A 17,670-nucleotide genomic window follows, 5' to 3' on the forward strand; every position below is an offset into this window, starting at 1 on the left:
TTCAAACAATGATGCTTTTCTTCTTATGATGCACAAAGCAAGAATTGAAACCCCTTTTTACCGATTCTTCTCATAAAAATTAATTTGCATAATGTTTTTGTCTTGTATGGACACCTACATTGTGGAGTTAACTGTCAAAACAAATGTCAAAAAAGGTATTTTTCATTTCATTTCTCAGAAAATAAAAGTGTGAGAAATTATCTTTCTACATGAAATACAATTCAATGACAATATAAAAAGATATTGCCAAATCACAGATCTTGCAGGCTTCCTAACAGTAAGGATGTTAAAATTTTGGCTCACTCAGCATTTGCGTCCCTATTAAGTTGCGTGTAGATATAACTTGGTAATGAGAGCAAGAGTCTTGACCAATTCACCTGTACTGAACTGCAATGAGTACTAAGGATTTGAGTAAGGCCCTGAATTCTACTTTCACGTCTCTCAACAGTTTCTTTTGCAGCCTTGAGCAAGTCAGTTATCTTTGCATTTCACATTAATAAAATGAAGAGAGAACCTATTTGTTGCTGTTGAGGAATAATTAGCTCCTACACAAGTTGCGCACACAGATTTTTAGCAAAAGCTTTGTAACATTTACTTAGAAATTCTATTTTTGCAGTTTTTTACAATTCACAATTTGTTTCAGATAATCAGGTGAGCTTTACCACACTATGAGTCAGACCCCTAAAGAGAACTCATTTAAAGCTAAAAATATTTAATTGAGCTATTAATTACATTCAATATACCAAAAGACTGTTCTCCCACATGTTCCATTAATCATTAAATCATCAAACTGGTGTAAGACAAAGATGTGATGAGGTTTCCAGTGGGAGTTGCAACTTGCACTTTTAGAGGTGGCTACATAAGTTTTATGAACTTATGTATTAATAGAGGTGATTGATATTTTTATACTTGTGCGTGCATACGTACAAAGTCTCATAAACTAGGTCAAAAGAAAACATCAAATGTTTAATATTGTTAGTTTTATCATTAGGTATGTGAAGAGTGATACATAGAGGTTATTGTCATTGTGCAGAATTAGTCTGTTTTAATCTGCATAGTGAAAATATCCATTCCAAAGACATCCTATTTCGTAAGAGATTAACCTCTAAAATTCATATTCAATCTGTGTTGACTGAGGAGAAAAACAAAGAGATCTCTTATTAATAAAACTGATCACTATCAAAAGCAATTGGTTAAAAAAGAACTAAACATCCATAAAGCATTAAGCATAGAAAAATTGCAATCAAAGGAAAAGTAAACGGGTGAAAATATTTTCAAAGTTAGTTTAATAAATTACATACAATTTCTATTTTTATATATTTTAGAAATGAATAATTTTTGCATATCTTTTGCTTTTATCAATAACTGAAAAACATGATTAGTTTACAGACATAATAGTAATACTTTTTTCTGGCTTAGCAGTTTAACCAAAAAAGTTTTGCACATGATTTCATTCGACTTTGCAAAAACGCACATATCTGTGAAGTTTGCAGATCTCTACTTTAGAAGTAGGGTAATATCTATAAAGATTAGAAATAAAAATATGGCAACTCTGATTTGATTGTTTAGTTACTTTTAGTAAATATACACATAAAAAAAAAGAGGACAGAGCTGTCTTTCTCAGAAGAGATTAGGATGTGAGTCTGCTTAGTATGTGTTCTGTTACCTTATAGAGAGGTTAGTTCATGTCTGCTCAAAGTGGTGTGTCTGTCTTTAAAAAGCTCTAAATGAGAAAGTTTTGAATGTCCCTAACATTTCATACTGAAGAGCCAGGCCTTTTAAATTAGCAGCAATTTAGACAGGTCTGAGTGTATTAAATAGAAGACAGTAAAAGTTATAACTTAGGAGGTTTAGAACAGCCTGCTGTAATAAACATTAATTTTGTTTAAGTGGATGTGCTTGGAAATCCCTACTTTACCTAACAGTTACAGAGGATTCAAGGAATCCTGTACAGGAAGCTCAGGTAGCCAGAGGACCACAGGGAAAAATTGAAAACATGAGGAAAAGGTGGATGAGTGAGAAAGAGGCAGGAAGTCCAACTGAAAAACAGCAGACCTGTTTTGAAACCCACATTACTGTACAGGGAGAAAAGGCTGTCTCACAACCAGGTGTTTGCTTTGAAGCTGAATTCGCCTATGATCAGTTCATTTTCAAATCCTTTGTAACTTCTGAGAGAGGATAAACTGGCAAAGGCATCATAACTTTACAGAACAGATTTAAAAGAAGGAGCGTGAGTATTAATAAAGAAATACACAGTTCTGGCCCAAAGGTGACAATGCCTTCTTAGAGAGCAGCTGTATTCAAAATAATAATCTCTACTACAAAGAAAAAAATATTTTATTAAATAAGTCAATCAACAGTAAGGTCCAATAAAATTAGCAGTAGGAGAAGCTGAAAAGAAAAAGCAGAAGGTGGCCCATTGTGAATGGAACATTAAATGGGGAAGCTTTGCTTCCTATGGGGTGCTCCCTGAAGAACTGCACATACCATCCGTTTCAGTCTTGGCACAGCTCTCTGCTCCTTTGAAAATAAAAGAAACACATACCGAAACTCTCTCCTTCCATTCCAATGGGGCCAGGCTGAGGAGTCTCTCCATTCTTTAAGCAGTTATGAATGTATGCTGCCTTCCACCTGGCATACTTCCTGTGCTGTGCATTCTGGGGAAGGGAAAAGGCCAGACATTTTACCCATTCACTTCTGTGAATTTATGCATTCAAAACAGAAATATAAACATGTTTTCCACTTTGAGAGAAGACTAGAAAACTCGACTGCTTTCTCTTCTGTCATTTGTCACCCCTTTCAAGACAAACAACATGTGTGAAATTAACAGGTGAATTAAAAAAAAAAATAAAATAACAGTTCTAACAGGATCTCAACATGAAAGGAAAATGTGGAGATCTTCAATTAATGCAGCATGTCAGGAAAAGGAAATAAATTATACCAAGACCATCTATTCATACCAGTATGAAATGCAGAGCACTGTGTAGTAATTACCGATGTGAAATGACGATGAAAGTTACCTATCTCCATAAACTTAAAATGACTATTTACTTTAGATTTAAATACCTGAAACTTAAAATGCAACTGATGCTGATCAGTAATATAAAATCTTTTCTAATTACATTATTTTAAAATTTAAAAATTTATTTAAAAGTATGAATACAGAAAGGCTGATATAGATGTAGATTAATGTGATTTGTTTGGGATATTCTAGGACATATTTTGATTTAATATCTTCACAACTTAGCTAAAATTCCGATGAAGGACCTTTTTTGCAAGTTTAAACAAACTGCTAATGACAACTTTAATAGTACAGTTAATAGAAAAAATAATGTGTCTTTAAAAACAATTATTATATTGACAGTCAATATATTTTTTTGCCAACTCTCCTCTTCTGAAATGGTGTCAGTATGAAGCAATAGCAGTGAGAAGCAAAGTGGCTGCCTGCCTTTCCATGGTAACAGTTTGAAATTGAAAAAATCAACATGATTTTTCATTATTTTCAGTTTCTGGGAAAGAGAAATTGAGGAAAAGCATTTCACCTGGGTTTTCATAAATTCTTCTTTTCAGAAAACATTAGTGATTGAAATAAATGCCAGAATCTTAACTATTTTAAGATTTTCCATTTCATTTTTTAAAATATACTTTACTGTTCCTGGGTACAACCTTCAACATGTCAAAACATGAAATGAAGATTAGCCACTTTGTATTTCCTGGGACTGTTCAACAGTGTTTATTTAATCCAGGAAGAGTTCTCAATTGTTGCAATAAATCTTAAACTGATTATGTAAATTAACTACTTTGTCATAAGTTATATGAGAAACCACCAGTTCTGACAGTTATGAGGTAATATATATCAAGGAACAAGGCTGAATATAAACAGAGATGAGAAATTTAGAAGGATGAGTGGAATAAATTGGCCAAATCAACAATGCAGGTTGTGATAGCATGCTTCGCATCAACATCACCACCTGCAAGGTACTGGTGAACTCAAATTTCCACACTAACAATCACAGGTAAAGTGGTTTGGAAACTGAGGTAGACTGATGTCTCTTTAGAAGTCCTGGTTGAAATTAAATCCTAAGTTTTTGAGAATTAATAAACTGACATTCAATACCGTACTTCACAAAGCCTATTGCACTGTCATCTAGAACAGGGTAGAGAGACACAATACAAAAGGTATCCCCAGCAAGCTCCCTTGCTCATATTCAATACATTGTATCCACCAGGACCCTTATGAAGCCCAAGAGAAAGATACAGTCTTCATTTTTGCAAGTAAGATTTTCTTCAGAAAAAAAGCCTATCCTTAAGACAGGTTTATTAAAATACATTCACTATACCTCAGAAGCAAAAAGTGCAATTGGAAAACCTGACTTTCTGTTAAATACTTTCTTTTAATAATCATTTCTGGCCAGTCAGTGTTACAGATTAAATTCCTCTATTATTAACAAACACACTAGGAGCCACAAAATGCAGAAATACTCATCCAGAGTATAGTACTTTTAGAAAATACTATTATGCAATATTTAACAGTCTGTACATTTCCCCTCTGCTCCAATATAGCAATTATTTATTGATAAAATGTGAAGATGCTGTTGCATCAGGTGTCCATGCCCAGGTGCTGGCAACATGGGATGGCAGCAGTGGTGTCTGTGAGGAGAGGCCAGGGCTGCCCCACGTTGGATATAACTAGCTCCAGCAGACCCACTGTGGGACACAGCTGAGACCTTCAGCCAGGCTGGTGGTGCCCCAAGGAGTGCATATTTAAGAATGGGTCAAGCACCCCCCACACCCAAAATGCTGGATGGAGGGAGGAGAAGGGAACAAAGTGTCATGTCTGTCATGCATCCCAACTGCAAAGGTTATCATTCCAGAACTGAGAAGCAAAATTCTTTTGTGTTCGGTTTGTTTGTAATATGCACTGCTGTCCCTTTTTGGAAGGCTACCCTACTGAATGAACGTTACTACTGAGGTTAATGAAAAGAACACTACTATCACACAGCTTCCTACTGACCTGATGAAAGCTGTGTCTTGTAAAACACATCTTCCAGAAAATCCTTTTGCCTACTTCTAATACTGAGATATAGAACATTCACTCTTAATTTGTGACATAATCCATTCATACAACCCAGTAATCAACCACTGCCATTTAAAAAAAATACATATTACGTACAATACCCATTTTCTGATTCTAGGTGTCAAATATCTGCTTTCTATTCCTTCTGTTGTTGATTTAAAAGCCTTTTAGCAGTTGATAATACATATATATGAAGGCAATTACATGTTGAAAAAACAGGCAGATAATCTGAATATAGGTGTCATACTATATAACCAGGTGTCAAGCTGAGCTTACTTCAGGCTAAGAAAAGCTTCTGCAAAAGTCTAAGACGGTCACATCATATTTGTCCCATCATTCCCTCATGTGAAACTGGTTGAGGACACTGTTGAAATGTAATGATGCTATACAGAAGTTTCCTGTGTTTCTGGTACACTCTCTTTTATTGTCTTCACTGATTAAATAAAATGAGAGAATTCTGCTTCTTTCCAATTTCAAAGCATATCTGTCCTTTCCGCATCAGCAACAAAAACCCCTGACACACAGTAGTAAACATACCACTACTAGCACTCCACATCAACATTAATAAAAATTTCTTCCATCTACAAAGGAGGATTGCTTCAGGACCTCTGAGGAGTCACCAAATCAGTGCACTGACCTGTGCACTGGATTCCTACAGCCTAAGATGATTGTATTTTCAATCCAACTCAATATGCATTCACTCTCTGGCTCTAGAAAATGTTATTTGATACAGTAAAGGATGTCAGGGTGCAGAGCAGCCAGTTTTAAGAGAACACATGAAAGAACAAACTTACTTGTGCCTCTTGATAAATGAAAATTGTAGGTTGGTATAGTCTCAGGCAATGGATGATGCAGAATCTTAAAAGAACTCTTGGCCAAGCATTTCTCTTGGGTAAGACCTATCTTTAATATTTACACTTACATCCCATAGTATACAAGAAGTGCACCAGTATTAAGACCATTTTTTTACCCTCCTTCCAATATTTACAAATGAAAGTAGCCACAACAACTGCATTTGAAACTCAGCAAGTACAACTTGCACATTAGGCACAATTATCAGATTGGGGATTTACATACAGGATGTTGAGTCTGTGAATTCCAAACTGGGCATGGAAAAAAGCGAAGGCGGAAAAAGCCACAAATCTTTCATCATTTTTCCCTATAAGCATTCCCACTTGTTCAATGTAATGCTATGTGTTCCACAGTAATAATCAAACTTTGAATTTCTAACTGATACTTCCCATAAAGCATCCTCCAACAGGTAACAGTTGTCTAGTATTTCACATATGATATATCTGAAATACTTAGTACAATTCTTTTTTATTTACTAACAAGCATAAGACTATACAATCAGAACATATGTTCTTTGAAATTCATATTCACACATTATAAAGGCAACATCTGTGCTAGCAAAAGCAATCACATAATACACTTGTATGCCTAACACTTACCTCTTCAGAGAGCTCCCCAAATACTGTTAGAACATCTATCAGGAGACTTGCAGTATAAAAGGATTTTATCATGTTTCTGTAAAAGAGAAAATATTTCACTAACTTGGTAATGTCAGTCTTCAGAATCATACTATCACAAGTTGTCATTTTTAGATCATACTGGCTTATTTCAAGCCAAATATCACTATATTTTTTCTTTTAATCTGATGTTACAGAACCTGCTTCACAACATTTAAATCTAGCAATATATGGATTAGTGTCCTGACTACAGTGAAGAAAATGTTCAGTATTTTTTAAAACTGCTCATGTGTTCTGTACTTAGATTATAGTTTGGAATGTTCCACGTAGGACATAGGAAATCCTATATTAGTTTCGAAAAATACATCAACATGCCATAGTAATTGCTGTAAACCAAACCACATAATGGATCATCACAACTATTTTACTATCCATCAGTAGGAACTATAACATGCTTGATGTAAATAAAGTGCAGCATTAGCCTGTGGTTTTAGAAGGCTTGCCAGCAGGTTAACAGCCTCTTCAGGAACATAAGAAGGAGGATACCAGATAATGTGTGAAGTTAGAGACGTACAAGTAGCAACAAATCAAGTTTTCTAAAAGAGAAAAGAATGTATTAAAGCCCAATTCTTGTTTCCATTCAAATTAAAGGGAGTTTGGATATTCACATTCCCTGACCAGCAGCTTAATTCAGATAAGAAAACCAAAGATTTTCACCTACTTATGAAATTGTCCAGCTCTGTCTTCATTGTCCGCGTATAAAAACATTTTCAAAGCATAATTCTCCACATGAGCAGAACCAACAATTTCCTGAGTAATTGCTTCATTATCACCAAATTGCTTTTTCATCTGAAAAGTGTTGGAAAAATACATCAATTACTTTATTAGACCCTAGCAATTCTGCAAACACAAAAAGAACCTGCTGACTTAAACAAGGACAAGTACAATTTAAAAAGAAACAACATGCACTTTGTTTTACAAATTTCCAGCTTCTAACATAACAAAATGCTAAAAGCAGTGTGTGAAAGAGAAGGCACATTCTTTTGGAGAGAGAAACATTATGAATCTTCAATCACAAAATATTTATAAAAACTACAGAAAATCTCTGTAAAAGTTAAAAATAAACACAACTACAGTATTGTGAAGGAATAGTTACAGATGTTTTTCCCTTTAGTATCCAAAAGACCAGGCACTCTGAAGCCTGTGTCAGGATTCAACACAGTTCAATCAGTAATGTAATCCATGCTTTATAAAGGTGCTGTAGATCAGAGTGATCATGTATCTTCCCTCTTATAAAGCTTACTTAACTGCAGCTTATTATATCTTTCAAAGTGTGTGAGCCTTACCTTGACTGGTCTAGTGACCTATGGATTTACTGGAATTTTCAGTGTAAGTAGTGTATTTCAATTTAAGACCTCTTTTCAAAGATGTTAGAGTACAAGAATCTTCAGGTTTCCTAATAAAAATCAGTAAAGCAAAGAACCCTCTAACAGTTACAACAGGTGGATTTACAGCTTCTGAATAGACTTACTGTTTGCACATGAGGATATCTCAGGTTATCCTTAGAGAACAAAAACAGGAACACTGCATGATACTAACCTGCAGACTTTATTTTGCCAAAAGATTTAAAAACAATCTCTGAATGGTAGTTATTTTTCATTGTGCGTGTGAAGAAAATGTAATCACGCAGGCTGCATTTCCATATTTTTTAGACTGCTGCCAACTTTTTAAGACACAGAATGCTGCCAGAAGAGTTACTTGATTTCAATGGTGAAGTATAAGCTTTCCAAATAGAATTTTAAATTTAAAGACTTTCGTCAACAACTACTCTAAGTGGTTTTTAAAAAGTATTTGTTCCACAAAGTGTAATTTTCTTGTGAGAATACCATAATTTGTAAATTGAAAGATATGTAACTGAGATGAAACACTGAAGCTAACTCAGGAGGAAAGTTGTTTGCATACACATATATTTCCCCAGCCTGTCTATATACCTCACACTCAGAAAATAACTATACTTGAATAACTATACTTGATCTGACGTTCAATGAAGATTATTTTAAACATACAAGTGACACTGCTACATACACTTCTAAAAATATTAAAGTTAAGTTATTTACTTTTGAAATTACCCTTCATACAGTCTGTGATTCAATAAAGCAGTACTGGTGTTATAAATGTTGATTCAAAATTTGAACCTAAAAATCAAGTCACTTCAGTTTAACTTTACAAAAAAAAAAAAAACACCCAAACATTTAAATGAAACAGTCATGTACCAGAAAAGCAAAACAACACAATTTTATGTAAAAATATTTCTGAGGGAAATATGCATTTTAGATACAAAATCACTGTGTTTAATTCACGTTTTTGGAATATTATGATGTTTCTTGCAAAGAACAGATCTGGTAATTTCCACCTATATCTATGCTGTTTTATTCTCCGCTCTTGTGAAGATCAGGATTGTTTGCAAGCTTCTGTCTTAACCTCTAAAACACCCAACTGCAGCGCCAGTGAAAGCACAGACCTGCAGTGCTTCTCTGTGCCCCCTGGTGGTTAAGGGCAGACTGAATATGGCTGCTATTACATTACTGCAGAGGTCCAACTTTTCCAGAAACCCAAGCTTCCCAGCCCACAAAACTGCTGTACTAGATTTGCTTAGAGGTGCTCTCTCCATCCTTCCACCACTTACATACGTGGAAGAACCTTCAATGCCTGTGCATCAGTTGTCTCACAGACAATCTTACCAGCAACTAAAAGCATGGACATTTGCTGCTCTTCTAGTCCTTCCACCTTTGAAACAGAAGGGGTAACTGAATGCTGCAGACAGATTAACTGCTGCAATACCACATGGATCCAACAAATTTCAAGAATCCTTAGGAAATGAAGAGCAAACTCTTCTGGAGTTTTAATCTCATCTCTCCTGCCACCTCTCTCCCTTTCTGAACATGAAACCAGAGCCATTGAAGGTGCCAAAATCTGATGAAATAACCCACCAAGAAGTCACTGTACACTGAATTTTCCATTACTAAAGATCAGTGATAAAACATAGCAAGAAGCACAAGGTATGAGAAAAAAACCCAAATAGTTCACGTTTCCTTTTTTTTCCGAAGAATCTTAGAATCATAGAATGGTTTGAGTTGGAAGGGACTTAAAGGATCACCTAGTTCCAACCGTCCCTGCCATAGGTAGGGATGCCATTCACTAAATGAGGTTGCTCAGGCAGGACCCATCCAACCTGGCCTTGAATACTTTCACAGATGAGGCATCCATCTTTCACAATGGAAGGCTGTTGTACTAGTTTTGCACAAACTCTTCAGGCACTGCTGTGGCTAGATTTCGGACACAATTACTAATAGTGAACATACAAAAAACTGCTGCTTCATTTTTCAACATTATTTTCTGCTTCCAAATGAGCACTTAAACTTTAAAACCCACACACTTCTTCCTTTGAGAATATTGAAAACTACAAGGTATGAACATAAACAGCTCCTAGAACTTAAACCGACCATTTGTACAATAACCTTACCTTTTTAAAATCTGTTTTATTTAAGGTTTTTTAATAGGATCAGATCCATTCAAAGAGCATGGCACGGACATCTCTGACACAGATTAGACTGCGCTTACAAAAATTCATAGTATAAGATCTCCAATCTCGAACAGAGGATAAGATCAGAAGTATCTTTATCTTTTACAGTTTAAAAACTCCCCGGGTACAACATTTTAGGTCAAAACTTTCAAAAGCATCCAAGGACTAGGCTAGTGAGTCCTACAGCAGTGAAAATAACGCTCACACACTTCAAAGAATCAAAGGCAAATACATTAAAAAGGTCTTCTAGAACACCTGTATTTATTTCATAATGAATTATGATTTGTCATGGAATATGTTTGAATAAAGTATTGTAATTCATGTTGTCTACACAAAACCTTATGGCAAACTTTCAGTTATGTTTGTGCATGCATACATACTCATATACAGCTTTACCTCTTCCTTTACCTTTTCAAATCCTTCTGCCAATTTATTACATACAACTTAAATTCATACAAGGTGCCTGCATACAGAATAGTTGCATCAATGACTGATGTTGGAGAAGAGATCTTATTTGCAGAAGCTTAAATAAAAATTAAAGTAATATCATGAATGATTTTAAAGGAGAGCAATAAATTCTACTTACAGCTTCCAACTGATCCATAAGCTTGGATAAAAATTTACGGCATTCTGGGGTTTTACTATCAATCTTCATCCCTGTTTGCATTGCATACAAACGGCCTTGAAATGATACAAAACACAAAAATACCAAAAGTGATTATCTAAGGGAAAACCCATTAGCAAACAAAGCAATGCCTCCCACACATCTGAAAGACAAACTCATGGTTTAACAGTGTAATGACATCAGTACTAGTGAGCAATGACAGTGAAGTCCAGATATGCTTGGTCTTGCAGAGATACTAGGAGATATTTTTGTGAGACTTATGCTTTATTTTCCCCAATGACTACTCCTGCTGATTTCAAATTGATGTTTGTATCACTATTATGCAATATTAAGTGATTTTGTAAATTACCACGACCCTTGCTTGCAATGCTCTCAAATAGGAACTTCAAGTTGATTTGAGAGTGTGTGTATATATCTCAAAAATGGAACTTCACGTAGTAGGAACCAGTTAGCTTTAAAACACCACTTTAACAAACGGAATTAAGCATCTATTATCTCCATGTACATAGCATCAAAAAACTCAAGACAAAAACCTGATCTTTAAAGCAGACAAGACAGGCTTTATTAAATTTTATCTGCAAGTAGACTTGTCAGCTTTTAATACGATCTTGAAAATGAATGATGATGAACATCTTCTGATTAACAATTATCTTTTGACTACCAAAAATCTGTGAATTTTAGATTTGCACATGGCAGAACTTTATAGGCTTCACGAAACTGTGAGCAAACCCAAACAACTGTTATTTACTAGGATTAACATGCACAGAGAAGGGAAAATGGACAGAAACATTCAGTAACCAAATGCAGAACATCTTTCACAAAAAAGGTATTCCACTAACTCTCACTCTTGACCTCTAAGGCAGTCCTACAGGACACTTTCTATGCTATGTAGATTTCATCAAGTGACAATACTAATATTAAGCTAATGACTGATAGGTACTCAGTCTTCAATTAAATTGATTTTTAAGTAAATCCTTGACTGTAAGCTCCCCTGAACACATTTAATGGTATAATTTAATAATATAAAACTTAAGAATTAATATAAGGGTTGCTAAACCTATAAGCCATCGAGATCAGTTGTTTCTTTTTGATGGATGGAAGTTTCAGATGTTTTCAGAAGCAAATAAATTAACTTCAGACTAATATGCATTAGGGCGACAAATTCAGAATACCCTTGGTCATTACTGGATATAGATTTATCTTACAGAAGTATGCATCTTCAGATCTCTTCCATAACTCATTTACATAAAAAGAACTCTGATCCCATATAAAAGGATCTTGCAAATGTCTTCAGTCTTGAGGATGTTTAATAATTAAAAGATGTCCTAATTTTTAACTGTTACTCTTGTGTTACCCATATGTGGCTTTTTTCACACTCTTTGCAAATACTCCCATTTAAACAGTGAAAGCAAGGTAATTTTTTTCCTCATTAATACCCAAAGGGGTGTATTTACAGGACTGTGCCATCTGTAGGTTTTGCAGGCAGCCCTGAAAAGCCAGCCCTTTCCCCTCTTAGGATTTCAGAGCCTCAGAAAAACTTCAAGACTCCTTCAGGCACTCCAATGAACAAATGCAGAAGAGCAAGTCTTGAACACACAGAAAACACAGGTCAGAGAACAACAGTTACAGTTAAGAAACGTGTTTCTTGTCCATATACAACTTTACACTGTGGGTGACATCAAGCAATGTTCCATACCAACTTTCCTGCCAACAGAAGATTCTGGGACCAAAGTGCCCAAGAGTCCTTAGGTCACTCACGACTGAAGGTCTATTATCCAAAGCACAGACTGTCAAGAAAACATGAAGGTGCTCTAGCAGCAGTAGTTCTACAGACACTAAGAACAGAGACATCCCACAGACAATAATGTCACCTGAGATAAGATTAAATGTGTTCCATCCGTCACAGCAACTACATCTCTGTACCACATAACCGACCATATGAGACAGTTACCACATTTAGCCACCAAATCCCAATTTGGATCAATGCCTATATAAATTGTATAGGAGATTTCCTGAAAGATCTTATTAACTGGTAAAAGGTCAAAGCACACTTAAGTTACTGCAACAAGAGAGTCTACCGTGATCTTCAGGAACTTTTGAAGTCCAGAATTTTTGCATACTCACTTCTTCACATACATTTGAAAGGAGGAATACTGCATAACAAACCTGTGTAGATAGGCCTCTGATGAGGCAGTCATTAGGATAAAGGCAAAAGCTGTTCCTTCTTTCTCAAGTAAGTAGTGATCAAGAAAGAGCAGGATGTCTGTGAAAACTACTATTGACAGAGTATCACTACCTAGTAGCAATCCATACTAAAAGGTAGTCTTGACTCAGATATCACTGATAAAAGAACCTGATTGTAATGAAGGATAAGGCAACTTGCAGGTCAGAAAATGCAAACCATACCTGTCCAGTCAAAACCTCCACAAACATCAGTTTCAGCTGATGAACTGAGGATACAGAAGAAAAAGTACACTCTCCACAGTCTGAATCTCACCATTGCCAAACAAAATGTTATTAAGTATGTTTAGGCACACTAACTGCTTTACTCAGCGCTGCTCTAGTCAAAAGTAGGGCTTTGGGATAGAAAACCTCTATCAACAATCACTAAACTTATCAAGCAAACAGCACGTAAAATAGCTGAAAAACTGAAAGAACTAGAGATTTCTAGGGACAGAAACAAAACAGGAAGACAAGGAAATAATTTGGTATTTACCTTTAAAGACACCACTGAAATAAAAATAATATTTTTAATGTTTCAAAATTTTGCTTTTGAAATTATCTATATGAAGAGCAATATGTGAATGAAATCTGAAAGCAATAAGCAGTAAGCAATTTCTTTTCAAATCCCTTGCCTTATTACTGACAACAGGAAAAAGTGTCTACTAGTTCTACTCTTCCCATTTTTGAGTATTATTACATTGTATTCCTAAGGCAAAGAATCTTTATTAAATTTCAAATGCAAGTTTTTCCATGTCTGCATCTTTTGCCATTTTCTCTGCTCTCTCTAATTTTGAATCATCCCAAGTGTACTATATGAAGGCTATCTGTAAGACTGTGTTGGTTTTGATACTACCTTTGCCAATTAAGGTGTTAGAAGTCTCTAGCATATCTTTTACTTTTATGTGTACTTCATCTCACAAGTATTACTTATAGTAAAGATACATAATAGTAACTGAAAAATATGTTTTCATCTAGTGAAGGAAATCTATTAATGCCCTTTTCCTGCCTAACTTGCAGCAAATGGGCAAACTCACTAAATTTTCAGCAGCAACGAGCAAAATGTAACTTTCCAGTGTTAATATCGTCAGTCAAATTTTAAACTGGCAATTAATGTTTAAAGAACTGTCCTCCATGTTTATGTTGACAGGGAATCTCAGTAGCAAATAACTTATAAGCAAGAGGCTAAAAGTTTACTGCCTCACACGTCTCTGCTGAGAAAGTCAACAGTGACATGAGTTCAGTTGCCGGCTCCCCCCATATCTAAAAGAAAAGAGAGTAATTATTTACATTCCTTTAAATACAGCTGTTTTGGTTCCTGTAATATTGCAAAAGTAGTGGCATGTATTATTACTGTGCTTGCTAAGTCACAAAACTTTTGCTTTAATGGAAGTAGTTCAACTTCTAACAAGTGGAAGTTAATCTCCTGAACAGTATGGACACCACAGAAAGAAATCCTCTTAGTGTTCTGTATTACAAATGTATTATTTTACCTTATAAAATACCATACTTGAGATGCCATTTTACATCAAAATTATTTCATAGAAAAAAAATGTCTAAAGTGCATGCCCCTAATGACCGCAGTAATATACTGTAAAATTAAACAACTAGACTTAAAGGGGCCATTTGCTTAGTAACATCTGATAAAAAAAAATTCCTCTGTGAAAAGCCAAGCTTCTGGAAATGCTGATGTAAAAAGACAACTACATCCATACATTGTAGCTGCAAAAGTTTTCAAGTTTTTAAGCCTAAATGGAGTATGTGAAGAAAGCGGACAATCTGGGAATTAAGGGACCTGTAATTCTCATTGCTCTTCACTATTTGTGATGAAGTTCTGGAATTCTTGTAAACAAACAGATGAATGAAATTATTCCTTCTTTTTGTTTTATGCACTCACCTTAATAACAGACACAACTATTTTTTGCCCCCTTTATTGAAATCAGGTAGCAAAAAAGACTTTAATGCAGCCAACAACAGTAGTACATGTATAAAGTAAAGCACTAAGAAGGTAAAGGAGTCTACATAGAGCTAATGTCTAAATATTAATGAATATTATAACTAGAGCTAAAGTCACTTGTAATTTTATACACAAAGAACTGTTTTGCCAATTATTAACTAAAAGAGAGCTTGCTCTCAGTTTGCAGACAGGATGTTTATCTTCAAATTCATAAAGACTCGGCAAGTTATCATTCTTACAAAAATGTTTTGCCAAGACAACTACAAAATATACATCTTGACTTGCTGCCCTTAATCTTTGTTCAGTAAATACTGAGTGTGGGTGTGCTGGATGGAATTATACAGTGAGCTTTACAGAAACTTCTTTGCCTTCATTTATGTCACATTATTTTTCCTTTGCTAACACCCAGCCCAATTTCAGAGAAAGTATTCTGTCTTTAGTATGTGCCAGGCATTCATTCTCATACACATTAAGTTACTCCAGATTTATGTTTGGATAACAACTGAAACTCCCCTCACTCCCACTTTAAACTAACTCTGTGCCAAGTAAAAAATACTGGAGAACAAAAGTCCCAGCCAGCAAGCATGCACAAAACGTTGATTCTATGTTCTAAATCCTGTCCTCCTATCCATCTTTCTTATTCCTGGCCTAGCAGGGTCAAAAGATTATATTTTTTTTTCCCTGTACATATTTAATTCTCTGGCATTCAAAAAGAAAAACTATTAGCAACTGGAATATTTTCGACATTTGAGAGTAACAAATTGCGATAAAATAGTAACAAATAACATTGCAGTAAACTTTAACTATATTTTGATTCTGATTAAGGAATGAAAGCTTTTTCAGGCCATAATTTATTACTTGTTCATATTCTTCACCTTCCTCTTCCCTTTGTCAAACCACTGACAGAAAAACATTTGTTAACTGCTTGGTACAGGAAGCCAACAGCTGGAATACAAATGTAGGAAGCAAGGGATACAAAGACATTAAATTGGATTCTACTCAAATCCAAAACTACTGGAAACATATTTTCATATAAAAATGAATTACGCTTGCTTTCATGAACATTAATGTGCCACATTTCAGTCATGCAATTTCTGCGTGCAGATCATAAATATACGGTATTTCTACATGGCTAAGTGCAAGTTGTCTGTATCCAAAGACTTTTAAAAATAGATTTAACAGTTCTGACAAACAAACTTTGAAGGGCCTTATACTGCCTCTTCTTTATAAGATGCTGAAGGAAACTGGCAAAAGACAAGATATTAGTCTGGCAGCATCGATTCAAAAACCTAAAACATTCCAGAGAAAGCAAATTACTTTTAAATATTTATTTTAAAGTAAAATTAGTTTAAGGAGAAATGTAAGAAAAAAAGATCTGATGTTAAAGTACAGGGAATGAAGACTACAAACAAATTTAATTAAGAAACTCATAACAAAAAAAGGATAGTATCATGACCCCTTTGTCCCCTCAGGTTCTTTCATAGTATTTTAAGTTTTACCGAGGAAAATGGACTGATAGCAGTATAATTCAGGGTTATGTAACATGCTAGACAAATTCTGTCAAGTCAAAATGATCTCAAATAAAATGTCTCTTACTTAAAATTCCTGACAGTTACAGTAAGTTACATTACAATTCCATTTTATTTGAATAATAGCAACTTGTAAACAAGATAAATAGGTGAGACAAAATTTCCAATGACAAATGAGTGGTAACTATTAAGGTTAGCTGACAAATAATCTAGTATTATCCATTACAAATCCTAGGAAATTACTCTGTATTTTACACTACCATATTTCAGTCTGGTTTAAGGACAAATTTTGATCTTGTAAAATTTGAGTAAGAGATCTATATGTGGAATTCATAAGCTTCTAAGCTTTTGTACAATATTTAAATTACCAGTATTTTTAGAAGCTTGTCTCTACAGTCTAATAAAGAAAAGGAAATATTTCTAATTAAATCAGAAAAACTACATTAAATGTAGGATTTACAGCAATTGAGATCTCTAGAATGCAACAGGAGGACAAGGCAGCTACTCTGGTTTAGTTACGGCCAAGTCACAAGGATAAAACAGCTTGTAGTGATTAGAGCACAGATCTAAAGCACTTCTGTGGAACACCCTCCAGTTTGGCTTAAACTGGAAGAAGAAGCCTATTTCATGCCCTGGAAATCTTTTGGTTCAAGACGTTGTCAACTAGTTCTGGGAAGAAAAATTGTCTCTTTTGCTTTTTCTCTCCTGCTTGATCTCACAAAACCAGCAACATTAATACCATACTAAGATCCTTCAGAAGCATTTCTCTGGTGCTTTTGCATGACAAGAATTTAAAAAGTGAAGAATTTTTCACACCTTTTTTAAGATCAAATTTACTTATCTCACATGAATGTTTTTTGATGTTTAGTACACTGTAAAGCAAAAGTCATCACAGCTCTGCTTTTCGGAAGTTACTAGAATCATAATTTCTCATGTTGCATCCATTAGATATCCAAACACTGTTGTGTGTTAGGGTGTCATATATCATGAAACATCAGTCTCTTTCTGGCAACTCACTCGCATTCTCTCAATACTTTTGAATCAGAACATCGATGCCTGGTAAGTACAGAAGTCCAAAATAAACTACCAATCATCTTTGCAAAGAGCTTAACAACACCACTGAAAGGCTGAAACAACAGCCATTAAGGAAAATCTTGCTTTAAACTCTAAACTAGAAATGTCTGGAAGACACAGCTACTCTCAAGACTTA

At 34.9% G+C, this 17,670-nt stretch overlaps 1 protein-coding gene across 4 annotated transcripts in view; it reads right to left on the reverse strand.

The window, feature by feature from the left end:
* Window positions 1–17,670, reverse strand: part of VTA1 (vesicle trafficking 1) — a 34,902-nt gene that overhangs the window by 13,153 nt on the left and 4,079 nt on the right. For all 4 annotated transcript variants that reach the window (XM_027689670.1, XM_027689663.1, XM_027689689.1 and 1 more), the window contains exons 2-5: window positions 10,716–10,810; window positions 7,268–7,395; window positions 6,529–6,604; window positions 2,546–2,657 (exon numbers count right to left, since the gene is read on the reverse strand). In XM_027689670.1, the coding sequence (XP_027545471.1) occupies window positions 2,546–2,657; window positions 6,529–6,604; window positions 7,268–7,395; window positions 10,716–10,810 (411 nt within the window). The remainder of the gene's footprint in view (window positions 1–2,545; window positions 2,658–6,528; window positions 6,605–7,267; window positions 7,396–10,715; window positions 10,811–17,670) is intronic.

Source organism: Neopelma chrysocephalum, unplaced genomic scaffold (genome assembly GCF_003984885.1).
Source record: "Neopelma chrysocephalum unplaced genomic scaffold, ASM398488v2 Primary Assembly neopelma1_23, whole genome shotgun sequence".
NCBI classification, from domain to species: Eukaryota; Metazoa; Chordata; class Aves; order Passeriformes; family Pipridae; genus Neopelma; species Neopelma chrysocephalum.